The sequence below is a fragment of the Myxocyprinus asiaticus genome, chromosome 7 (assembly GCF_019703515.2).
Source record: "Myxocyprinus asiaticus isolate MX2 ecotype Aquarium Trade chromosome 7, UBuf_Myxa_2, whole genome shotgun sequence".
Classification (NCBI taxonomy): Eukaryota; Metazoa; Chordata; class Actinopteri; order Cypriniformes; family Catostomidae; genus Myxocyprinus; species Myxocyprinus asiaticus.
Genome location: NC_059350.1, coordinates 54,858,017 through 54,883,109, shown reverse-complemented (window position 1 = coordinate 54,883,109; position 25,093 = coordinate 54,858,017). Strand labels below are relative to the sequence as shown.

Sequence of the window (25,093 nt, the reverse complement as noted above, 5' to 3'; positions counted from 1 at the left end):
ACCAAAACATCATAGATACTTAGGAGTGCAGGACTCTTTTGACTTGAGCCCGTAAACAACCACCTAACAACCATACAGTAAACTACTTTGAACACTTCAGCAACCCTCTGGCAACCATGCATGACAAAATAAATCTAGTTGCTTATGTTGTGCATTGTAAGTGCATATACTACTGAACGCTACAAAAGACCTTTCATTTATTTAGTTCTTTATTTCTCGACCCGCAGCACTAGATTTCTACAATCCAAAAACCTTTGCTGTTTGATCCGTTTGTTCAAATACAACTTATGAGCTCATTGTTTTATCAGAAAATTGGTGTTCCAAGAATTTCTGTGCATTAAAGAGGAATGTATGGTGAATGAGTTTGAAAGAGCAGCTACAATCACATCTGCTCAACACATTGAGTTCACCTGCTAATCGAACCAACAGCCAATGTGATGAAGGGTGAGTATTGGGAAAATATATGACAGGAAGTCCTGAACATCTTGCAACTGAAATATGTAACATCCTGTGATAACATGCAACACAGATACTGAATTCAAACATTTTAGTGAATGAGAGTCGCTCACCGATGCTGGAGTCCCTCCTGAAAACATCTCTGTCAAATATGTAGAAGGACAGATGGCGGAAACTACGCGGGATTTCACAGTAGAAGTCTTCTCCATAGAACGGACTGCAGAGAAACAGAAATGAACTTTCACCACCAAATGCACGGATGTTGCAGAGAAGCTGTGTAAATGTTGCTCAATAGACTTTAAAGAATGTGTTTATTACTCATGACAGGCCTTCTTTTTTTTCATCTTTTTTCTTTTTTTTTCTCCCCAATTTGGAATGCCCAATTCCCAATTCGCTCTAAGTCCTCATGGTGGCGCAGTGACTCGCCTCAATCCAGGTGGTGGAGGACGAATCTCAGTTGCTTCCATGTCTGAGACCGTCAATTAGCGCATCTTATAACGTGGCTTGTTGTGCACATTACCGTGGAGACGTAGCGCATGTGGAGGCTTCACACACAACTCACCACGCGCCCCACCGAGAGTGGGAACCACATTATAGCAACCACGAGGAGGTTACCCCACGTGACTCTACCCTCCCTAGCAACCGGGCCAATTTGGTTGCTTAGGAGACCTGGCTGGAGTCACTCAGCACGCCCTGGATTCTAACTCGTGACTCCAGGTGTGATAGTCAACGTCTTTACTCGCTGAGCTACCCATAGCAGGCCTTCTTGATGGGTGTTCACACATGACGCGTTCTTGCGTTCAAAAACAGCCAGATGGGGGCTACACACAGGGTGGATTTCAGAGTTAAACTACTGTTTACTTGATGCAGCATCTCAAAAATGCAGCAAGACACACGTAACATATTTTGGGCTCTATTTTTGTGAGTAAACTAATTGTGCGCTACGTATTATCCAATTTCATGAGAGTGCTAATTCTAAGTGCAATTTTTGTCCCAGCGCAAAGCGCAAGTGGGCATGGGTGGGAGTGTTTGCGCTACTGTGGGAGTATGTGTGCAAACTGTTGGTGTATTTTATGTAAATGAAGTGCAGCAAAACATTCAACAAGGATGCACTTAATGCATAAAAGAACGCAAGTCCATATTTCTGTTCTTCTTATTCATTGCATACAGTCCATTTACACAACCAACTTCTTATGAATGTGCTGTCTTTGTTTATATCGCTGGTGTTTGACAGGGAATGGACTGTATAATAGGACGCTGACGGTGTCGGAGAAGAACCTCAGAATTAAATAGCACTTGACCCAACCCATTGGTGCTTTGCACGCGTACATTTCGGCAAAGTCACTTGCGCCTAGACTTAAGCCTAGTGTACACTACACGACTCAAGCGAGTTGGCGACTGGTCTGCGATGCGAAGTCTCGGATCTCAAGATGAAAGGTCTTGTTGTGTGCGCACTCTTGCGACAGATTATTAAAACAGCCTGATATCTAGACGCTTTTGTCGTCAGGTGTGCGCTCCCATGGCCCGGCCCCGCCCTCCTCCTCGTCACACTCCTCCCTCCTTTGCCTCAGGCCAGGGAACCCCCAGCATGACGTACACCCCCCTTCCTCCTTTCCTCACCGCTCCAGGCGGCCGGCAGCGAGCCCCTCCTCCCCTCACGGATGGTGGCCGTTCCTCCGACCCCTCCGCATTCTGGCAGCCGGTAGCAAGCCCCTCCGCTCCTGGCAGCGGCTCCACCACTCTAGGCGGCCGGCAGCGACTCCTCCATCCCCCGGCAGAAGGCCACAGCTGCTCCTTTCGGCGGTCGGCAGTGGCGAGGACTCTACAACAGCGTATCCCTACTCCTTCCCGGTTTCAGCACCAATGTAACAGGGTAATGTGGACAAGGAGGAGGCGGGAACCGGACGAACCATCAAAATAATGTTTAATGAAAACTTAAAAAGACATAAACATAAACACACACTGCAGCTGCGTGTGGCTTTCTCTCTCCCGAACTGCTGCATCCGGCTCGGCTTTATCCCTCTCCTCGGCTGACTAGCCCGATTGGGGGCCGGCCCCGCCTTCCTCCTCGTCACACTCCTCATGAATTCAGAGACGCTCTCCACGAAATCCGAACACAAGTGGTCAAAAGAGACGACCAGGTGTAACGGTGATGTCTCGCTTGTACATTTGTGATCGGATCACCCAAAACTCATCTTAATATCAGTGTACACATGGCCTCAGTCGGGGACGAATGGTCATGTAGTTGATACACTACAGTCATGAAGTGTTTGCACTACAGTCCTGAAGTGTTTGCACCAGCATGACGAAAAACAGGACTGTGAGTTAGGTAGTGTACGCGTGGCTTTATCGCATGCTTGCACGAAAATATAAAAAATGACTTTGCAATTATGACTTATGGCATAGTGCTGCGCTTACCGCTGGTGCTCTTAAAATAGGGCCATTAATAAGATTATGTGTGTGTGTGTGTGTGTGTGTGTGTGTGTGTGTGTTCTCACCATAAAGATTTCTCTATGGTTTTGGTTCTGAACACTTCCTCCTGGTCCAAATTCACCGTACAGTAACAATCTCGCATTTTATTAGGACCTGGATACGGAGGGACGTTCTTGGCTTCACCTGTAGAGAAAGAGAGGAACTGCATCACTAACACCATCTAGAAAAGTAGCTTCATTTCAAAAAGCATGATTTAAACATTTTACTGCTCAAATATTACAACTTTCTTTACTGAAACAAAATACAAGCTGCACAATTCTGTGTTTACACCCTCCATGCCCCATAGACTTTCATTGCTGTAAGTGTGATTTCCATTCGTTGGAACTGATGGACGTGTTGAATTTATTTTCTGTGGTCAACAGTACAATGGAGTGCAACATTCTCAAGCCGCAGCACAGCACTGCTGGGGCAGGGTGCGTTCAACGCAAAAATCTGCGTGGGATCTGCAACCCAATACACACATTAAACACGTGTGACAGAACTACAGAGCACAAGAATGCTGCCTATCTGCTCACACACAAACTCGGGCACTCTCCATAGACTTCCATGCATTTTATGGATTTTATACAGACCTAACGATAATTTCTATCCCCTAAACTTAACCCTACCCCTAAACCGCTGGCTGGGCCCCACAAGGTAGGTGATCTCAGGTTTTACTATCCTTGTGGGGACATTTGGTCCCCACAATGTAGCATAAACATGTACACACACACACACACAGTTGTAGGCTGGCAGGAGAAAGAATGCAACACTCAGGGAGGAAGTGAAGGGTGTGTTTGCGGTGTTTGTGTTTCCACAGAATGAACTAGTGTCCTGTTACACACCCTATAGACTGTAACCGCCAAACACCCTCATCACACACCTGTACTGACATTACTGAACACATTCAATCTAAATACACAAGAGCTCTAATAACGCTCATATACATTGATTTAAAGATCTCATATCACACAAAAGCAGTCTTTTCTTGGGTGATACTCACGAAACATGTCAAGAATATGTCCTGGTCATATTTAAACTCAAATCAATACAATATGAAAGTATTTTCTGCATAAAGAAAATGAAACCAACATTTAGGACTAGAGGTCGACTGATAGGATAACTAAGGCTGATAACCGATTAATTGGCCGATAGTTGATAGTTGAAAATCGGTTTATAAAATAAATAAATAAAAAAACAATTCTTCCAGCCAGGTCTCCTAAGCAACCAAATTGGCCCGGTTGCTAGGAAGGGTAGAGTCACATGGGGTAACCTCCTCGTGGTCGCTATAATGTGGTTCTCGCTCTCGGTGGGGCGCGTGGTGAGTTGCGCCTGGATGCCGCGGAGAATAGCGTGAAGCCTCCACACCCGCTAACAGTGGATTTTGCCAATACCGATAACTTTAGGGGTGAAAAAGGCTGATAACTGCTTAATCGGCCGATAGTTTTTAAAATCGATTCATAAAATGTTACAAAATGTTCTTAGTTGGCACAGACATAGAGGTCAAAGTCCAAAATGAATAAAATCCCAGATGTAGTTTATTTTTCAAGCAAAATCCCAATAATAATCAGAAAAAAAGATTGGGTGCATAACATGGGACTTTAAACACTAAACAAGCCTGAAACACACCAGGGACTCTTATTTTGAAATGATGGAGACTTGGCTCCGTTACAATGCTCTATATTTAAAGCTTTAAGCTTTTTAAAGCCTATATATTATTATTATTCACAATATTAAGTTGGAGACACAATGTATGTGCTGATGAGGGATGTTTCTATATAGTATTTTATTTTGCAAGCCCTCATTTCAATTTAAAACACTTAAAACACTTAATTTTCAGTAAAACACTTAATCGGAAACTATCGGCATAGATTTTTGCTGACAAACGATAGTTCCAAAAATCAACTATCGGCACCGATTAATCGGTAAAACCGATATATCTGTTTACCTCTATCATTTAGTGGTATTTTTAAAAGATGCTTTCGTCATCTTTTTTAAATGTATTTTTAGTAAGCACATATTTAATACAATCTCTTAACTCGAGGCACAAGCTGAATTTTTGTTTAAGAGCTAATGATTAATCGTTGTAAAAATCGACCCGAATAGTCGAATAATCAATCTAATAATTGTTGGATTAGTCGATTATCAAAATAATCGTTAGTTTCTAGTTTTCAAACACACACAGACACAAACACACTGTTTGCAGTGCACTACAGAAGCCAGTCACAACAAGTGTTCATGTCTCAGGAAAACTGCACAACAGGAAGTGTGGCCCTCCAACCCCTCCGTCTGTTTCCCCTCTCACCATGAGGACAAGAGAGAGAAAGAAAAGGAGAAAGAGAGAGGAAGACAGATAAAAGCTTATCATTGTGCAATTTAGTTAAGACAGCAAGCATATTTCAGAACTGAAATTATTAGTGAAGGTTATGTAAACTTTCTTCAAGTAATCTTAAAAGGAAAGTGCACTAAAACAGTTATCTTTGCTGTAAACGATATCTATCTCTTAGCCTCTGCTGATGGCAAAATTAATCAGAATATAAACACAGATGTAAGCATAATGAATGTAAAAAGAAGTCGATATTAGCCAATAACTGATCTGGTGTCTATATATTATGCATCCCAGGAAATTATTTCCTTGGTTTATTTGAATGTGTGTGGCTAAATTTGAATTTGGCTTCTCTGACATGCAAACAAACATGTTACTGGTGTGCATACAGAACAGAAATTCATTATTTATGTATACATGCCGTCCAAAGACACGCAGATATGTGCACATGACACACATAACTGCAGTTGCACAGCCATCACGAGCTTCACCAGCACAAACATACACTGAGTAGGTGTTGAAGAGTAAGTCACAGCCACAGGAAATGAGGTCAGAACACCCCGAGAGAGAGACAGATGTGAGGGGCAGAAGATGTAAAAATGAAGGAAAGAAATGGGTAAAAACAAACATGTCATGTCTCCTGTAGTGTGAGAAGTGATCTGTCTTTAATACAGCTGCGGTCCTGGATACTGATTGGTCAATACTAGAGTCACAATGGGTGACTAGTCAATTTATGAGGTGAAATAGTTTGTTTGGATATGTTTAGTCGTGTTGCTCTAATTAGTGTATGATGTCGGACAGCAGTCTGGCTTTAGCTGTTTTTGTGGTAAAACCCTCTTGGAAAATGTACATATTTAAATTCAACTCTCGGTGGGGCGCGTGGTGAGTTGTGCGTGGATGCCATGGAGAATAGCGTGAAGCCTCCACATGCGCTACGTCTCCGCGGTAATGCGCTCAACAAGTCACGTGATAAGATACGCAGATTGACGGTCTCAGATGCAGAGGCAGTGGCCGGGCCGTGATGGAGCATGGCCGCCACTGAATCAGCTGATCAGCGGGAGAACAAGATAAGGGGTGGCCGGAGACGCCGGTTCGAGAGAGAGCCGCGTTGCATGTGTGTCTGTGTTTGTTTTATGTTGTATTAAGTTTGGGTTTTGACATTAAACATTATGTTGGCTGTTCAGCTGGTTCCAGCCTCCTCCTTGCCCATCCTTGAACTGTTACGGTGGTGCCGAAACCCGGGAGGGAGGAGGGATGTGCTGTCGCGGAGTCCTCGCCACTACCATCCACCAGGGGAGCAGCTGCGTCCATCTGCCTGGGGACAGAGGGGTCGCTGCCGGCCACGAGAGCCAGAGGAATCCCGGCTGTCTGCCGAGAAGGGGAGGAGCGGTTCCGTCCGCCATTGGCCGGAGGACTCGCTGCCTTCCGCCGGAGGAGGCGCGAGCTGGCATCCGTCAGTTGAGGACCGGGCGACAGCGCGTCTGGGAACCGGCAAGCAAGTTCTTCTCTCTCTCTCCTCTCTCTATGTGTCTCTGCTCGGCCCTTATCTCGCTCTCCCACTGATCGGCTGATTCAGCTACAGCTGTGCTCCATCTCGGCCCGGCCACGCCCTCTTCCTCATCACACAGGTTTACTGTGAGGCGCTTACAATAGAAGTGAATGGGGCCAATCCGTTAAAGGGACAGTTTGCAGGGGCCTGGGTATCTCAGCGAGTATTGACGCTGACTACCACCTGAGTGGCTGAGTGACTCCAGCCAGGTCTCCTAAGCAAGCAAATTGGCCCAGTTGCTAGGTAGCATAGATTCACATGGGATATCCTCCTCGTGGTCGCGATTAGGGGTTCTCGCTCTCAATGGGGCGCATGGTAAGTTGTGCGTGGATCACGGAGAGTAGCATGAGCCTCCACATGTTGTGAGTCTCCACGGTGTCATGCACAACGAGTCACGTGATAAGATGCGCGTATTGACGGTCTCAGAAGCAGAGGCAACTGAGACTTGTCCTCCGCCACCCAGATTGAGCTGAGTAACCGCGCCACCACGAGGACCTACTAAGTAGTGGGAATTGGGCATTCCAAAAATTGGGAGAAAAGGGGATAAAAAAATAAATAAATAAATAAATAAAGGGACAGTCTGCCCCAAAATGAAAATGTTCTCATTATTGACTCACCCTTATGCGATCTGAGATGTGTATAACTTTCTTTTTTGAACAAAACACTTTTGAAGATTTTTAGAAAAAGATGCAGCTCTGCAGGTTCTTAGAAAGGGAGTGCATGGTGGCCAAACATTTGTAAGTCCAAATACCATTCACTGTCATTGTAAGGACATGCTGAGATGAGATATTTTTCTAAAAATAATCAAGAGTGTTTTGCTCAAGAAAGAAGGTCATACACGTCTCAGATGGCATGATGGTGAGGCAATAATGAGAGAATTTTCATTTCTGGGTGAACTAACCCTTTAAAGTTACAAAGTAACTGTGTCAAAAGTAAAGCCACAAGACATAAACAATATGCATGTTAACATGATGTTAGTGTGTAAAAAGACTTTCTATCCTTTGTGTAGTTTTATCAGATTTGAAAACCTTGTTGCCATGGTGATGCACTGCGGTAAACCTTAAAAAAACAGCAGAAATTATGATTTGAACTAAAATTTTACACAAGTTTTAGCACGATATTTAATGTAAGAACTTACTTAAACGTTTCACATTTCTGCCTTTTTAAACCCTCCAAAAAGTTGCCCCATTTACTTCCATTGGTAGTGCCTCACTGTAATATCTCATTTTTAATTTTGCTGTATTTAAATAAAAAGGACGAATCCAAATTTTGTGGTAATCAACACTGACACAAATGCTTTTGATTGAGCTTACCTTGTATTAAACCTGGAATATTACATAAAACTTTGAATGTGTTATGTACAACAGACTTCAGGATGAAACATTTGAAAGGTGTTTAAAAGTTGAAGAAATATTGCTATATTAATGGCCAATGTATTTTATTTTATTTACTGATATAAACTTGTAGACAAAACAAGAAACTTTTCTCCCAATATGAAATGCCCAATTCCCACTACTTAGTAGGTCCTCGTGGTGGCGCAGTTACTCACCTCAATCCGGGTGGCGGAGGACAAGTCTCAGTTGCCTCCGCTTCTGAGACTGTCAATCCGCGCATCTTATCACGTGACTCGTTTTGCATGACACCGTGGAGACTCACAACATGTGGAGGCTCATGCTACTCTCCGCGATCCATACACAACTTACCACACGCCCCACCGAGAGCGAGAACCACATTATAGCGACCACAAGGAGGTTGACCCATGTGACTCTACCCTCCCTAGCAACCGGGCCAATTTGGTTGCTTAGGAGACCTGGCTGGAGTCACTCAGCACGCCCTGGATTCGAACTCGCGACTCTGAATCAAATCAAATCGAAATCGTATCATGGCAGACTTTCAAGTATCGGCAAATATCGGATCGCAGGCCAAGAGAATCGATATAAGATCGTATCATGATGAAACGTCCGATTTACACCTCTAGTAATAACCATTAATTTTATTATTATTATTCAGTATTACATTACAATTATATAATATTCAAGTCAGCATTTGCGCACCAGTGCGAGGTATTAAGGGGTTACCATGACCAGCTGAACAACCTACGAGCTGCCAACGAATGTTTGACAAAATACATCCACTCACTGCCAGCGCCCCATGCTAAACCAGTCAGCTTTGCTCTACCTGATAAGTTTGATGGTTCTGCTGAAAAATGCTGGGGTTTTTTATGACAATGGAAGGTATTTTTCTCAAATCAGCCTGAATCATTTGATCAAGACACCAGGAAATGTTCTTTTTTTATGTCACTGCTTACTGGCAAAGCTCTCGATTGTGCTGCCGCTGTTTGGGATAAAGATACTCAAATCCAGGTTTCATTTGATTACTTTGTTCAACAAATCCATGAAGTCTTCGAGTATCCAGCGGGCGGCCAAGATATCTCTGTTCAGCTTCTTCATCTACGCCAGTGTCATCGATCAGCAGTGGATTATGCAGTTCTGTTCAGGACACTAGCAGCTCAGAGTGGGTGTATTACAGCATTAGTGGATTCTGGGGCTGGTGTTAATCTCATTAATCAGGAGATTGTTCAATATCTCAACATACCCACTATTGAATGCTTTCATAAGATTAACATAACCACTGTTGACAACGCACCTATTGGTACTGGCATAACACATCAGACTGTTCCTATAACCATCAAGATTGGACTTTTTCATGTAGAGAATATCTCACTATATGTCATCAACTCACCCAAGCACGCTCTTATCCTGGGTCATCCCTGGCTGGCCATCCACGACCCATCGATATCCTGGAACCAAGGTGAGCTCACACATTGGTCAAGTTTCTGTCACAAATATTGTCTCCATGTTGCTGTTTCCAGGCCTTACCTTATCACCAGTATTGAGAGTCCTGAGTCACAGAAGGAGACCACGATTCCCAAGGAGTATGCAGAGTTCAGTGAAGTGTTTAGTAAGAGTAAAGCTACACAACTTCCTCCTCATCGTCCATGGGACTGTGCTATTGAACTTCTGTCCAATACAGCTCCATCGAGAAGCAAGGTCTATGCATTGTCACGCCCCGAAACCCTCGCCGTGGAGAATTACATTAAGGAAGCCCTTGCCTCCAGTTACATCCATCCCTCCACCTCCCCAGCTGCTGCAGGTTTCTTTTTCGTAGAGAAGAGGGATGGAAGTCTACCTCCCTGTATCGACTATCGAGGCCTGAACTCTGTCACCATAAAATATCGTTACTCATCCCCTCAGCCCTTGAACAACTCCATGAAGCCAAGATCTATACCAAACTTGATCTAAGGAGCGCTTATAACCTCGTCAGGATTCGAGAAGGGGATGAGTGGAAGACTGCTTTCATCACCACCAGGAGGCACTATGAATATTTGGTCATGCCATATGGACTTGCTAACGCCCCCTCAGTTTTCCAGTCCTTTATCAACGAAATATTCAGAGACTTACTGAATCATTGTGTGGTGGCCTACATTGACGACATCCTCATCTACTCACAAAACATGGAACAACATATCCAGCAGGTCAGGACAGTCTTATCACGTCTCCAGGAACACCAACTATTTGTCAAGGCAGAAAAGTGTGAGTTCCATACCTCTCATACCACTTTCCTGGGTTACAATATCAGCCATCAAGGTGTGGAGATGGATGTCTCAAAGGTAACAGCAGTCACCGAATGGCCTCGACCTTCTAAAATCAAGGAACTACAGTGGTTCCTGGGCTTTGCCAACTTCTATCGCAGATTCAATAGGAATTACAGTACCATTGCAGCACCACTCATGACGTTGCTCAAGTGAAAGCCAAGCAAGTTGCCATGGAATGATGCCGCATCTCCCTCAAGTCAAGCTTCACGACCGCTCCGATACTGAAGCATCCTGACCCCAATCTTCCCATCGTCATTGAGGTAGGCGCTTCAGATTATGGGATTGGAGTGGTCCTGTCACAACGTCAGCACGTGAGTACCATTATATCACCCATCTCACATAATTTTCTGTTGCCTGCAGAGATCTCCATTGGTGATCATGTAAGATGTGTTACAGCATTAGTGGATTCTGAGGCTGCTGTTAATCTTCACTCAAGTGAAAGCCAAGCAAGTTGCCATGGAATGATGCCGCATCTCCCTCAAGTCAAGCTTCACGACCGCTCCAATACTGAAACATCCTGACCCCAATCTTCCCATCGTCATTGAGGTAGACGCTTCAGATTGTGGGATTGGAGCGGTCCTGTCACAACGTCACGGAACACCAGGCAAGCTTTACCCTTGTGCCTTTTTCTCCAGGAAGTTGAACTCAGCTGAACGTAACTATGATGTGGGGAATAAAGAATTACTTTCCATGAAAGCGGCACTCGAGGAATGGGGTCACTGGTTAGAGGGGGCAGTCCACCCATTCCAAGTTATCACCGATCACAAGAATCTTGAATATATCAAGGCAGCCAAGAGATTGAACCCACATCAAGCACGATGGTCATTGTTTTTCACCAGGTTCAATTTTACAGTCACTTACCGTCCTGGCAGCAAGAACAGCAAGGCAGATGCACTATCACGCAAACATGATCCACCTCACCTCCAACCTCACCCTGGGTCCATCCTGCCACCATCTGTCATCGTAGCACCGATTAGCTGGGACATCATGGAGGAGATACAACAAGCACAACAGCATGAACTGTCACTTACCTAACTGCCCCCCACCAAGCACTACGTACCCCAAGCTCTACGTCAGAGGACTATCCAATGGGTCCACACTTCCCTGAGTACAGGACACCCTGGTATCCAAAGAACTGTTACCCTGTTACATCGAAACATGCAAATGCTTCATGCTGCAACCCCCCCCTCCCCCCCATTACATACTTTCTTTTTAGACCCATGGCGAATTCTCTTCTGGGTTCGCCTAATAAATTGACGTCACGGCTGAACAGCTCTATATAGTTTTTTTAATTAAATAAATGTAAATATTAAAATATTACTAATATAATATAAACCAATATAAAGTGTTAAGATTTGCTTCCACACTGGTACAACAACACAAGCAGCACTTTTGTCACGTCATAACATTGTTTATGTTTGGTTTTGGCAACCTCTATATTTTGTTTACATTTGAATGTGTATTGTGTCATAATAACAGCTCTAATAATCACACACACATGCGCACGCACACACACACACACAAATGTGATTCCTCATGCTGTGTGGTCTCATTCACTCATGAAGAACAGATCACACACACACGTTTCCATTTCACAGTTACTGGACGAAATGCACTAATAACAGGCACACACAGACAGATAAAGACAGAGAGATAGAGGACAGACAGACAGCTGAATGCTGGTTTGACCCACAGACAGAGTGTGCAAGCATGGCCCACACTACAGAGAGAGAGAGAGAGAGAGAGAGAGAGAGAGAGAGAAAGAGAGAGAGAGAGAGCTACAACAGGAAATGAGATCGTAGGAAAGGAATTTCAACTGTATCCAAGATGTAGTTTAAACGACACTAAACATGAGTGTTAGTCGAACACTGAGGCCCTTAAACACAACGGCAGGATGACAACATGTTTGACAGATACACAACTGTACAGATCAATTTAAATGTAGTGTGTGTGTCCACACTACAACAACTAAACACTGACATAAATGCCACCAACAACAAATGGTGACGGACACAGGCACTTTGTTCTGCTCTGTTGTCCTGGGGCTGCTGAAGAGGACAGCAGTGCTCACAGGAAACGGCTCTCTGTGTCTTTACAATCACACGCATCTCATCTCATCTCAGGACCAGTGACTCACGAGTGATTGTGTCTTCAGATCTCATGTGCAACTTTAAGTCAAATATAGACAAAACTTCTACTTGGTTGTGAATGAAGATGAATAGTTCACCCAAACATTATAATTCGGTAAATATCTAAACACCCTCATGTTGTTCCAAAACGTGTTCGTTAGATAAGTCAATTATCAAAATAATTGTTGTAGCCCTAAAATGTAGCATTTATGATTTCATAACTTTGACTATCTTTTAACCCTTTAAGCTCTGAGGGTGTTTTTAACTATTTCCTGTTTCAATGGCGTACCTAAAATTAAAGGCTTAGACAAAGACACGACAAAAAAAAACAACAACAAAAAAACAAGGAGGGTCAAGCGTTTGGTATCACTGTAAAGAAAACTTTTCAACATTTTTAATGATATAGATTATGATAAATTCTGAGACGCTCAGCCTAAGAAACTGCTGAAAATTACCACACAAAAATATTTTCTTATTTTTCTTATTTGACATTATATATCTCTGGGTGTAAATAAGGTGGCTCTGAAAAAACTGCTTTTGTTTTGTTCCCAATCATGTCAACTGTATCTGAGAAACAATTAGTGTTGATACGACAAAGCAATCAAAAGTTATAGCATTACAAAAATAATTTATCATAGTGTCCAAAAGCCTCTCCAACCAAATAAAACATAATAACTGTACATAAGAACTAATTACACATGCAAACACAACAATGACTAAAGGTTTGCATATCATGCAGACATGATTTTAGTAATGAGATTTCTCAGAATGAGTTTCATTCTGTGCCATTTGAGTCATCATTGAGTCTGTGTCATGTACTTGGCGCCATCTCCTGGTGGCCATATGTAATTAGAGTGATTAATCACTTGTCTCTCTGCGCAAACATGGATGATTTTGCACCAATCTGAACCCAATCCGATTGGTTTAGTGTTCCATGATGCTACATCATTTCTGATGATGTTATCTGATCCAGGAAAGCTAATGTGTTTTCAGCATTTTGTGCTTTCAATGTGTTTTGTGCTTCGTGTGGATAATCTAATGATCTATGCATCTGATTATCTTGTGTGTGGGCTCGTTTGAAAGATAATCACCTCCTCTAAGTAATGATATCTGATATTTTTTGTTCCGTTTATTTAAGTTATAAGTGAACACCTGGCATATAAGCAACACCAACAGAATTGTCAAAGACATATACTTAGCTATTACTCTCTATATTTTTGTCTGAGTAAAACAAATAGGCTGGTTATATTCTACTCTTTGAGAGCTTTCCAACAACATATGACACATGTCACAGTCCTGTCACTCTGTCAGTCTGGGTTTTGGTCTGCAGGACCATGGTATGTTCGTCCCATGTCTGTCTTGTGTTTTGTTGTCTGTCTTTGTGTGAGCACGCAGTTTCAGATATATTCCCTGCTGTGTGCTCTTCGGTCCGTCTTGTTTCATGTCTGGAGCACGGTGTCTGGATCCTGACTTCCTGACTGGTTCAGTTTCGGTCAGTGTCGGGATCCGGACACTCGTGCTCCATGTCTGTCTGTTATTGACGTGGGTGCATCGCGCTTATGTCATCTTGGCAGCATGCACTCAATAGTTTGTCTGGCTCTGGCGTTGCATGCCCAGGTCACGAGCTGTCTTCATGTTGTGCTGAGGTTCGGTCACTTTGGTCTAAGGTGTCGGGTGTGTGTGCGTGGCCGAACTCTCGCACAGGTGCCCTGTCTTGTTTTTGTTGCGTGCATTGTGTGCCGTTTGCCTCGCGATGTACGCTCAAGTTTCGTTTAGTGTGAGAATGCGTGGCATCGCTTTGTTTGGTGTTGCTACGCATTCTCTCGTCTTGTTTGTAGGTTAGCATGGGCGTATATTGCCTTATTGCATTGTGCGCTCATGCCATTCGGGTGTTTTGATGTCTTGTGAGAGCACGTGCCTTTTTTTTGTTTCTGTATCGCCGCGTGTCTCTCTGTCTTACATCATACCCCAACTCCTTGTTTGTCCATTATTAGTTTATTAGTCACACCTGCCCTGTCTTGTTAACCTGTTGATTTCTCTCCCTATATCATCAAACATAACACTTCTGATTTGTCTGCAAATTTCAAAGCACTTGTATTTTGTATTAGGCAAGACTGTAGTTATTAATATTTGTCTTAAAGGGTTAAATACTTTTATTTCAAACAGTGACAGCTCATAACATTATTATACATGCAATTTATAAATATGAATTAATAGAATGTAGAATTTGTAAATTTTTAAAAAGCTAAAATGTGGGGGGCCTGAGTAGCTCAGCGAGTAAAGACGCTGACTACAACCCCTGGAGTCGTGAGTTCGAATTCAGGGCGTGCTGAGTGACTCCAGTTGGGCTTCCTAAGCAACCAAATTGGCCCGGTTGCTAGGGAGGGTAGAGTCACATGGGGTAATCTCCTCGTGGTCGCTATAATGTGGTTCTCACTCTCGGTGGGACGTATGGTAAGTTATGCGTGGATGCCGCGTAGAATAGTGTGAAGCCTCCATACGTGCTATGTCTCCGCGGTAAAGCTCAACGAGCCACGTGATAAGATTCGTGGATTGACGGTCTCAGACGTGGAGGAAACTGAGATTCATCCTCCACGACCTGGATTGAGGCGAGTCACTACGCCACCACGAGGACTTAGAGCGCATTGGGAATTGGGCATTCCAAATTGGGGAGAAAAGGAAAAAAAAAAAAAAAGGCTAAAATGTGACACTATCACAGGCTTTCAGGTCTAATATGTGTCTGATCTGTAATATCTGACGTTTCCATTGAGTCTTAGCAGGAAAGTGGGTCTAGAGTTTCAAATGGCATTTCCTTCGCAGGCCTAAGAGTAAAACCAAAAGACAATGATGATGATGAGTTCTGGAACAGTGATACGGTGAACGTCTGGATGGATGAAATGGATATAGATACAGAGAAAAAGAGTTGGAACCGCATTCACTCTTCTTCTTCTAGAGATGTCTTACCTCAGCAAAGTCTTTACAGACAGACAGACAGGTCAGAGAGACAGGTGAAGACTAGATTACATCATCAGACCACAGACTGGTGATGCCCCTATTTAGAAACGACTGTAAAGAATAGAGTCAGTCATTTCACACTTTACACACTCATTCTGCAAGTACAGTTACAGTGGATAAATGCTCTGTGCTAGTATCCTAATTTAACGTTCAGAGTCAATATCAGTAATCCATTGGTAGTTTGACTTCCTGAAGAGTATAAACTCTGTGACACTTTCACAACACTGATCTGTTTGATTGGACTTTTGCCTCAACCAAAGGTGTGCATTTGTGGTGGGACTACCCGTTTGTTGACCAATTTGTTTCATTATCATTCTAAATTAAATATTCAAATCTGTGAGACTGATGCAGTGATTCATGTTTACAGCTCTGAAGCTTAATGATCTTGTCAAAGGTGCTGTCTGTCCCTTCACTTGCCCTCATTAAACACTATTTACAGTAAGCGCTCCACCTTTCTCACCTGAATGAATGTGGCAACAGGAAGAGAAACTACACAAACCAGGTGGAGATATCAACACACTCCATCACTGATATTCCAAGAAGCAGCTAAGAAGCTTCAGCCTTCTGAATTATATATATATTCAACATACAGTATATCTCAATATTTGCTATGAAAAGCATGACTTTTCTCAATCAGAAATCAGTTTTCCATACTGCTTTCCCTGAAGCAAAGAATGATATTTAATATATATTAATTTATGCACTATTATATCAATACACACTAGTAATAATAAACAGCGATATTTATCAATGACAAGAAAAAGTATGTGAACACTTTGGAATTACCTGCATTTATGTACAAATTTGTCTTAAAATCTGGTTTGATCTTCATCTAAGTTACAATAATGAACAAACACAATCTGTTTGAACTAATAACACACAGTTAATTGTATTATTCTTGTATATATTGAATACATCATTCAAACCCCAAGGCTAATGACATTAACAAAAGCTAATTAGAGTCAGGAGTTGGCAAACCTGGCATCCAATTAATGAAATGAGATTGGAGGTGTGGGTTAGAGCTACTTTGACTTATAAAAAGCACTCAAACATTTTGAGTTTGCTATTCACAAGAAGCATCTGCTGATGTGGACCATGCCTCACAAAAAAGAGATCTCAGAAGACCTACAATCAAGAATTGTTGCTTTGCAAAAAGCTGGAAAGGGTTACAAAGTTATCTGGAAGAGCTTAGATATTCATCTGTCCACAGTTAGACAAACTGTCTATAAATGGAGATGATTTAGTACTATAGGTACTCTCTCTAGAAGTGGCTGTCCAACCAAGATGACTCAAAGGGAACACTGCAGAACGCTCAATGAGGTAAAAAAGAACCCTAGAGTGACAGATAAAGACTTGAAGGAATCATTGGAACTGGTTAACATCTCTGTTCATGAGTCTACTATACAGAAAACATTAAACAGGTATGGTGTCCATAGCAGGACATCATGAAGGAAGCCGCTGCTTTCCAACAAAAACATTGCTGCACGCCTGAAGTTTGCCAAAGACCACCTTGACACTCCTCAACACTACTGGGAAAATGTTTTGTGGACTGATAAAAACTAAGGCTGAATTGTTTCGGAAGAACAGCAGCACTATGTATGGCGTAAAAAGGGCACCGCATACCAACATGAACACATCCCAATCATGAAGTACAGTGGAGGGAACATTGTGATTTGGGGCTGCTTTGCTGCTTCGGGGCCTGGAACGCTTGCCATCATCGAGAGAGATATTAATTCCTACGTTTATCAAGATATCCTACAGGATAATGTCAGGGTGTCTGTGTGCCAGCTGAAGCTCAGTAGAAGTTGGGTGATGCAGCAGCAAAATGAATATAAACATCGAAGTAAACCCACTACAGAATGACTTAAAAAAAGAAAATCCACCTTTTGGAGTGTCCCAGTCAGAGTCCAGACCTTAACCCAATAGAGATGCTGTGGAATGACCTCAAGAGAGCCGTTCACACCAGACATCCTAAGAATATGTCTGAGCTGAAGCAGTTCTGTAAGGAAGAATGATCCAAAAATTCTTCTGAACGTTGTGCAGGTCGAATCCGCAGCTACAGGAAACGCTTGGTTGAGGTTAATGCTGCCAAAAGATGATCGACCAGTTATTAAATCAAAGGGTTCACTTAATTTTTCCAAAGAACTGTGAATGTTTAATGGGATTTGTTCGATAAAGACATAAAAGATTATAACTGTTTGTGTGTCTTTATCTTAAGCACATTATGTTTGTCTATACTTGTGACTTTGATGAAGATGAGATCACATTTTATGACCAATTAATACAGAAAACCAGCTAATTACAAAGGGTTCACATACTTTTTCTTGCCACTGTAATGAGTGATTTAGTGAGTTGGGCCTAAATAAAATAGACTGTTTGAACTGGTTCACAAAAATGAATCAAACCAACTCTAAGTGTATTTTTGCTACTTAAGTTTAAATGAGAGACACTATTATTATAAATAAAATCTGGCACACTGGCTAGTTTTTGGGGAAACTCTTTAAAAAAGTGTGTTAAAATCATTGTAATACTCACCCACTATTGGTTAATGGTATAATGCTAGCAAATAACGGAGAATATTTTGTGAACATTTCATATATATATATATACATACTATCAGGGAATGTGCAATTCATTTGACATGAAAACAATCTGAATGTTTGGTCCAGTGCAACACACAGACAGGAAACTGCCTCATTCATTAAATTAAAGTTTGCTGACTATCCCAGGAGTTTCCCTAAATACTTAAAAGCCACTGAATGTGAAAACTAGTCCAATCGCTCAACTGGGAACTGAGTCATGACTGGTACTCTTGGGGATAAATACTGTGACATCACTTCCTCCTTATTAGAGGGGAAGTGTGGTTTGTCATAAGAGGTCCCAATGTTTAGGCTTCGTTCTTAAATCTAGCATTATTTGCTATTATTAATGTAACCTGTATTGCTTTAACATTAAACTACTGTGATAAATAACTAGGCTGCATTTCATACAACAACTGCCTAAATTGCTATTAAGATATTTGATTAGTATTAACCAATAGTCTGCACGGCCTAGGTGATGTCAGCCAAACGTTGTTTTAGAGGTGGAGCAAGTTATTACATTATAACAATAAGATTATGAGGACAAACATGTTTTTCTTTGGGATGACATACACTGATGAATTGTTCATAATAAGACCAGAAACGTGAGTTTAGAAAGTCAATTTTGAGTTTGTGCTGATTTTAAAGGTAAATGACACAAGGACATTTTTCATGTGACAGTCAAAGTGAACAGACGTCTGGTTTGCATTAGCGCTGCTTCCCAGGAATATGAAAAAAACCACTGTTGTAGATCATTCAGCCAAATCAGGAAGTGATTTGGAACAGTTTCCTGTTTCCTCTTTGCTCCCTCTACCAGAAGCTCCTGACCTCTGAAAGCCCGCCAGCGTTTCCTCTAGACATGTGCTTCGTCAGGAATGCATATACTCCATATATGTAGTCAAACGAGCAGGGAGCCTCCGCTTCTGTGAGGAAAGGTCGACACTTTGACCCGAGATTAGTGTGCCTATAATCCTATTTTACACTCCTGAATTCAAGATATGGACAATCTGTTCACATTACGTAATTTCATTTGTACCTGCAGAAAATAAGTTGTGAAACGCGGGGCTGCGGTGTCCGAACAACACATAAAACAGTCGTTTCTCAAAGAGATGTTGGAATTTACATTAAAACTCTTTCCACCTTTTCCAACAACAAAAAACATAAAAACTTGGAATTCCAGTGTCTTTATATAACTTTTGGTATAATATGACCCCCTTTATTTATCTATCTCTGTACACTTTTTCTTCATTTATGTTAATTACCCCCTCCATATCCTTTTTCTTTTATGTCTATTTTTAGCTGTAAATTAATTATTTTGGCTCTTTTGTTTAATCCCCTTTGCGCTGAATGTTATTTCTCTGTTGTGCTGTTCTGAAAACTCGTGTCTGTTATTACAATACAATAAAAAAGATGCACGTTTTTATCTGGTGTCTTCTCGTTACCCAACATCCACTTCAAACACTCGGAGAACTTAAACAACCGTAAATAACGGGCTTACAGTCTGGACAGATTCACTGTTTTTACCAGCATGTCAATCGCACGGGATTAATATAAATGGGCTTATTTTTACCGGGTGTTTTGATAAAAGAGGCCTTAATATTTACCAGTGCGTGAACGTGCAGTCTATAAAAAGTCTGGAAAAATGTCGTTGTCTTTAATGAAGTTGAGGTAGGTGTTCCTGTCCACTATGATGTTTGTTGTGAGGACACACGTGATGTAAATCGATGTAAAATGTGACACTACATTTTTTTTTTTTTGTGAATGCCATTTCTCTAGACAAAAACTGTTTTCAAACTAGTTTTTCACAACATTTGATGTATCGACATGGGATTTATGCACTAATGTATTATGTCAACACTTGTGAAATTGTATCATTAATTTGCGTTTCCATCAGCAATATCGGTAAACATTTTGAAACGTACAGTAGTTAGTGAGGCACTCACACTGGAAGTGAATGGGGCCAATCCTTAAACACATAAACTTACAGGCTTTTTTCAATATTACAACCATGTTGCCATGACAACGAAACCCTGTAATCCTGATACTGGACATAATTTTACACAGGTAGGGTTAGTAGGTGATTTTACTACACTAAAATCATGCTAACATGTATATATACTTTTGAAACAGTGTGTATGTTAGTGTTTACGGACTGGCCCCATTCACTTCCATTGTAAGTCCCATATTGCACTTTTTTAACTACTTTTTGTGATAACTAACTGGTTAATTTGCACTGAACCCGGAACATTCCTTTTTATTTGGTTATTACCTTGGAAATAAATGTGGTTAATTTGCATTTTATTTCAATTTTGTGTAAAAATGTCTGAACAACTTCCAGTCAATTGTGTATTTTGCTTTGACTTTTGACAGGTACTGTATGTTTATAACCCAAAGCAACTCTCCGTATATGAACTGCAAGGAATTCAGTCCAATGCTCAAGGGCACAATGATAAAAGGGGAGCGGTTGATGAAGTAATTCTCTATTTTATAGCTTTCATTACCTGTATACAAACCAACAGCGATTACTTTGCATTGACAATGAGAAAGAAAAACGCAAAACCATCAGTGTAATGACAATTTAGTGGGAGATTTATGTATATTTGGTCAACTAACCATAGAGAATTTCTCTAAAGCAGAGTGAACGCCTCTTACACGAGTGATAATATCTATTGTACCACAGACACGATTTTACTGAAAGATCACATTAATTTCCTCTCACTATTCGATGGACCATGAAATTAAGCTGTTGATCCGTGGAAATACAGTAACTACTTCTCCAAAACATCTGAAACTCTGTGAAATGATGGTGAAGCAATCTGGACTAAAAATTCAAAACAGCCACAGAGGGACGTTACATTATCTGAAGATGTTAGGCAACAAAACTCAAAATCAGGACTCAATTTTTAGGACATGGTATTCTTTTGAACACTGTCTGTATGGAACCGTCAGAGTACCGTCTGAGAACTATGGTTAGTATGGTACATTTTTGTAAGGGTCAGTGAATTTTAACACATTTTGTTCAAGTGCTGATGTCAGTCTTGATTGATTTCAATACAACAGTTGCACTGTCTAAAATAAAAAGTACCCAACTGTACTCCAGTACATATAGAAATGAAGGGCTTCACGCTGAAAGTGAAACACATGCCATGGCAATCCACAGCTGAAGCGCGTTTACTGTGGCGTATATAGAGATTAGACCTGCAGCGCTGCGTGTGTGTGCATGCTGCTTTAAACTGAGCAAAAATAAGAACTGAATGACAACTGACACAAAACACACACTGAATGATTCTATACCTCACATATACAATAAGTACTGTATATGACATGAAAGAAGAAAAAGTCACACACAGACTGAGACAAAAATATACCAGAAAGTATCATGGTATTATCACGTTTTTGTTCGGTCACACTTTATATTAGGTGGCCTTAACTACTATGTACTAACATTAAATACATACAAGTTTATGTATTTACTGTGTAACTGCATGTTGTTCTGCAAAATTCCCACATTTGCTGCTATTGAGGTACGGGCAGGTTTACGAGTAAGGGCAGGGTTAGGATTAGGGGTTAGGGTTAGGGTAAAGTTAACAGTGTAACTACAAATGTAATTAAATGCAAGTACTTTAAATGTAATTACAATGCAACAACATGTATGTACAGAATTGGTACATTGTATCAAATGGTTAAGTACATAGTAGTTAAGGCCACCTAATATCATGTCCAGAAAACATGGTACCATGTCTATATTTTTAGACATGGTACCATGTTTTTGGACATGTATCATGGTAATAATGGCATGTTTTTGAACATGTCCCACAGTAAAACCATGGTATTCTTTAAAGTACTTTGGAGTACCACGTAAATATCATGGAGTAGGAATATTTTTAGACATGGTACCATGTTTTCTGGACATGTATCATGGTAAAAATGGCATGTTTTTGAACATGTCCCACAGTAAAACCATGGTATTCTTTAAAGTACTTTGGAGTACCACGTAAATATCATGGAACAGGAATATTTTTAGACATAGTACCATATTTTTGGACATGTATCATGGTAATAATGGCATGTTTTTGAACATGTCCCACGGTAAAACCATGGTATTCTTTAAAGTACTTTGGAGTATCACATAAATATCATGGAATGTGAATATATTTAGACATGGTACCATGTTTTTATACATGTATCATGGTAATAATGGCATGTTTTTGAACATGTCTCATGGTAAAACCATGGTATTCTTTAAAGTACTTTGGAGTATCACGTAAATATCATGGAATAGGAATATTTTTAGACATGGTACCATGTTTTTGGACATGTATCATGGTAATAATGGCATGTTTTTGAACATGTCCCACGGTAAAACCATGGTATTCTTTAAAGTACCTTGGAGTACCACATAAATATCATGGAATGTGAATATTTTTAGACATGGTACCATGTTTTTGGACATGTATCATGGTAATAATGGCATGTTTTTGAACATGTCCCACGGTAAAACCATGGTATTCTTTAAAGTACCTTGGAGTACCACGTAAATATCATGGAATAGGAATATTTTTAGACATGGTACCATGTTTTTGGACATGTATCATGGTAATAATGGCATGTTTTTGAACATGTCTCATGGTAAAACCATGGTATTCTTTAAAGTACTTTAGAGTACCACGTAAATATCATGGAATAGGAATATATTTAGACATGGTACCATGTTTTTGGACATGTATCATGGTAATAATGGCATGTTTTTGAACATGTCCCACGGTAAAACCATGGTATTCTTTAAAGTACCTTGGAGTACCACATAAATATCATGGAATGTGAATATTTTTAGACATGGTACCATGTTTTTGGACATGTCCCACGGTAAAACCATGGTATTCTTTAAAGTACCTTGGAGTACCATGTAAATATCATGGAATAGGAATATTTTTAGACATGGTACCATGTTTTTGGACATGTATCATGGTAATAATGGCATGTTTTTGAACATGTCTCATGGTAAAACCATGGTATTCTTTAAAGTACTTTGGAGTATCACGTAAATATCATGGAATAGGAATATTTTTAGACATGGTACCATGTTTTTGGACATGTATCATGGTAATAATGGCATGTTTTTGAACATGTCCCACGGTAAAACCATGGTATTCTTTAAAGTACTTTAGAGTACCACGTAAATATCATGGAATAGGAATATATTTAGACATGGTACCATGTTTTTGGACATGTATCATGGTAATAATGGCATGTTTTTGAACATATCCCACGGTAAAACCATGGTATTCTTTAAAGTACCTTGGAGTACCACATAAATATCATGGAATGTGAATATTTTTAGACATGGTACCATGTTTTTGGACATGTCCCACGGTAAAACCATGGTATTCTTTAAAGTACCTTGGAGTACCACGTAAATATCATGGAGTAGGAATATTTTTAGACATGGTACCATGTTTTTGGACATGTATCATGGTAATAATGGCATGTTTTTGAACATATCCCACGGTAAAACCATGGTATTCTTTAAAGTACCTTGGAGTACCACGTAAATATCATGGAGTAGGAATATTTTTAGACATGGTACCATGTTTTTGGACATGTATCATGGTAATAATGGCATGTTTTTGAACATGTCTCATGGTAAAACCATGGTATTCTTTAAAGTACTTTGGAGTATCACATAAATATCATGGAATGTGAATATATTTAGACATGGTACCATGTTTTTGGACATGTATCATGGTAATAATGGCATGTTTTTGAACATGTCCCACGGTAAAACCATGGTATTCTTTAAAGTACCTTGGAGTACCACATAAATATCATGGAATGTGAATATTTTTAGACATGGTACCATGTTTTTGGACATGTATCATGGTAATAATGGCATGTTTTTGAACATGTCTCATGGTAAAACCATGGTATTCTTTAAAGTACTTTGGAGTACCACGTAAATATCATGGAATAGGAATATTTTTAGACATGGTACCATGTTTTTGGACATGTATCATGGTAATAATGGCATGTTTTTGAACATGTCTCATGGTAAAACCATGGTATTCTTTAAAGTACTTTGGAGTACCACGTAAATATCATGGAATAGGAATATTTTTAGACATGGTACCATGTTTTTGGACATGTATCATGGTAATAATGGCATGTTTTTGAACATGTCTCATGGTAAAACCATGGTATTCTTTAAAGTACTTTGGAGTATCACGTAAATATCATGGAATAGGAATATTTTTAGACATGGTACCATGTTTTTGGACATGTATCATGGTAATAATGGCATGTTTTTGAACATGTCCCACGGTAAAACCATGGTATTCTTTAAAGTACTTTAGAGTACCACGTAAATATCATGGAATAGGAATATATTTAGACATGGTACCATGTTTTTGGACATGTATCATGGTAATAATGGCATGTTTTTGAACATGTCCCACGGTAAAACCATGGTATTCTTTAAAGTACCTTGGAGTACCACATAAATATCATGGAATGTGAATATTTTTAGACATGGTACCATGTTTTTGGACATGTCCCACGGTAAAACCATGGTATTCTTTAAAGTACTTTAGAGTACCACGTAAATATCATGGAATAGGAATATATTTAGACATGGTACCATGTTTCTGGACATGTATCATGGTAATAATGGCATGTTTTTGGACATGTCCCACGGTAAAACCATGGTATTCTTTAAAGTACTTTAGAGTACCACGTAAATATCATGGAATAGGAATATATTTAGACATGGTACCATGTTTTTGGACATGTATCATGGTAATAATGGCATGTTTTTGAACATATCCCACGGTAAAACCATGGTATTCTTTAAAGTACCTTGGAGTACCACGTAAATATCATGGAGTAGGAATATTTTTAGACATGGTACCATGTTTT

General features: G+C 40.5%; 1 protein-coding gene across 3 annotated transcripts in view; it reads right to left on the bottom strand.

Moving 5' to 3' along the window:
* Positions 1-25,093, bottom strand: part of LOC127443428 (ras GTPase-activating protein 3-like) — a 68,943-nt gene that overhangs the window by 42,361 nt on the left and 1,489 nt on the right. For 2 of the 3 annotated variants that reach the window (XM_051702030.1, XM_051702031.1), the window contains exons 2-3: positions 2,955-3,072; positions 570-673 (exon numbers count right to left, since the gene is read on the bottom strand). In XM_051702030.1, the coding sequence (XP_051557990.1) occupies positions 570-673; positions 2,955-3,072 (222 nt within the window). Of the gene's footprint in view, positions 1-569; positions 674-2,954; positions 3,073-17,485; positions 17,688-25,093 lie in introns of all 3 variants that reach the window. The other variant, XM_051702032.1, reaches the window with a different exon arrangement.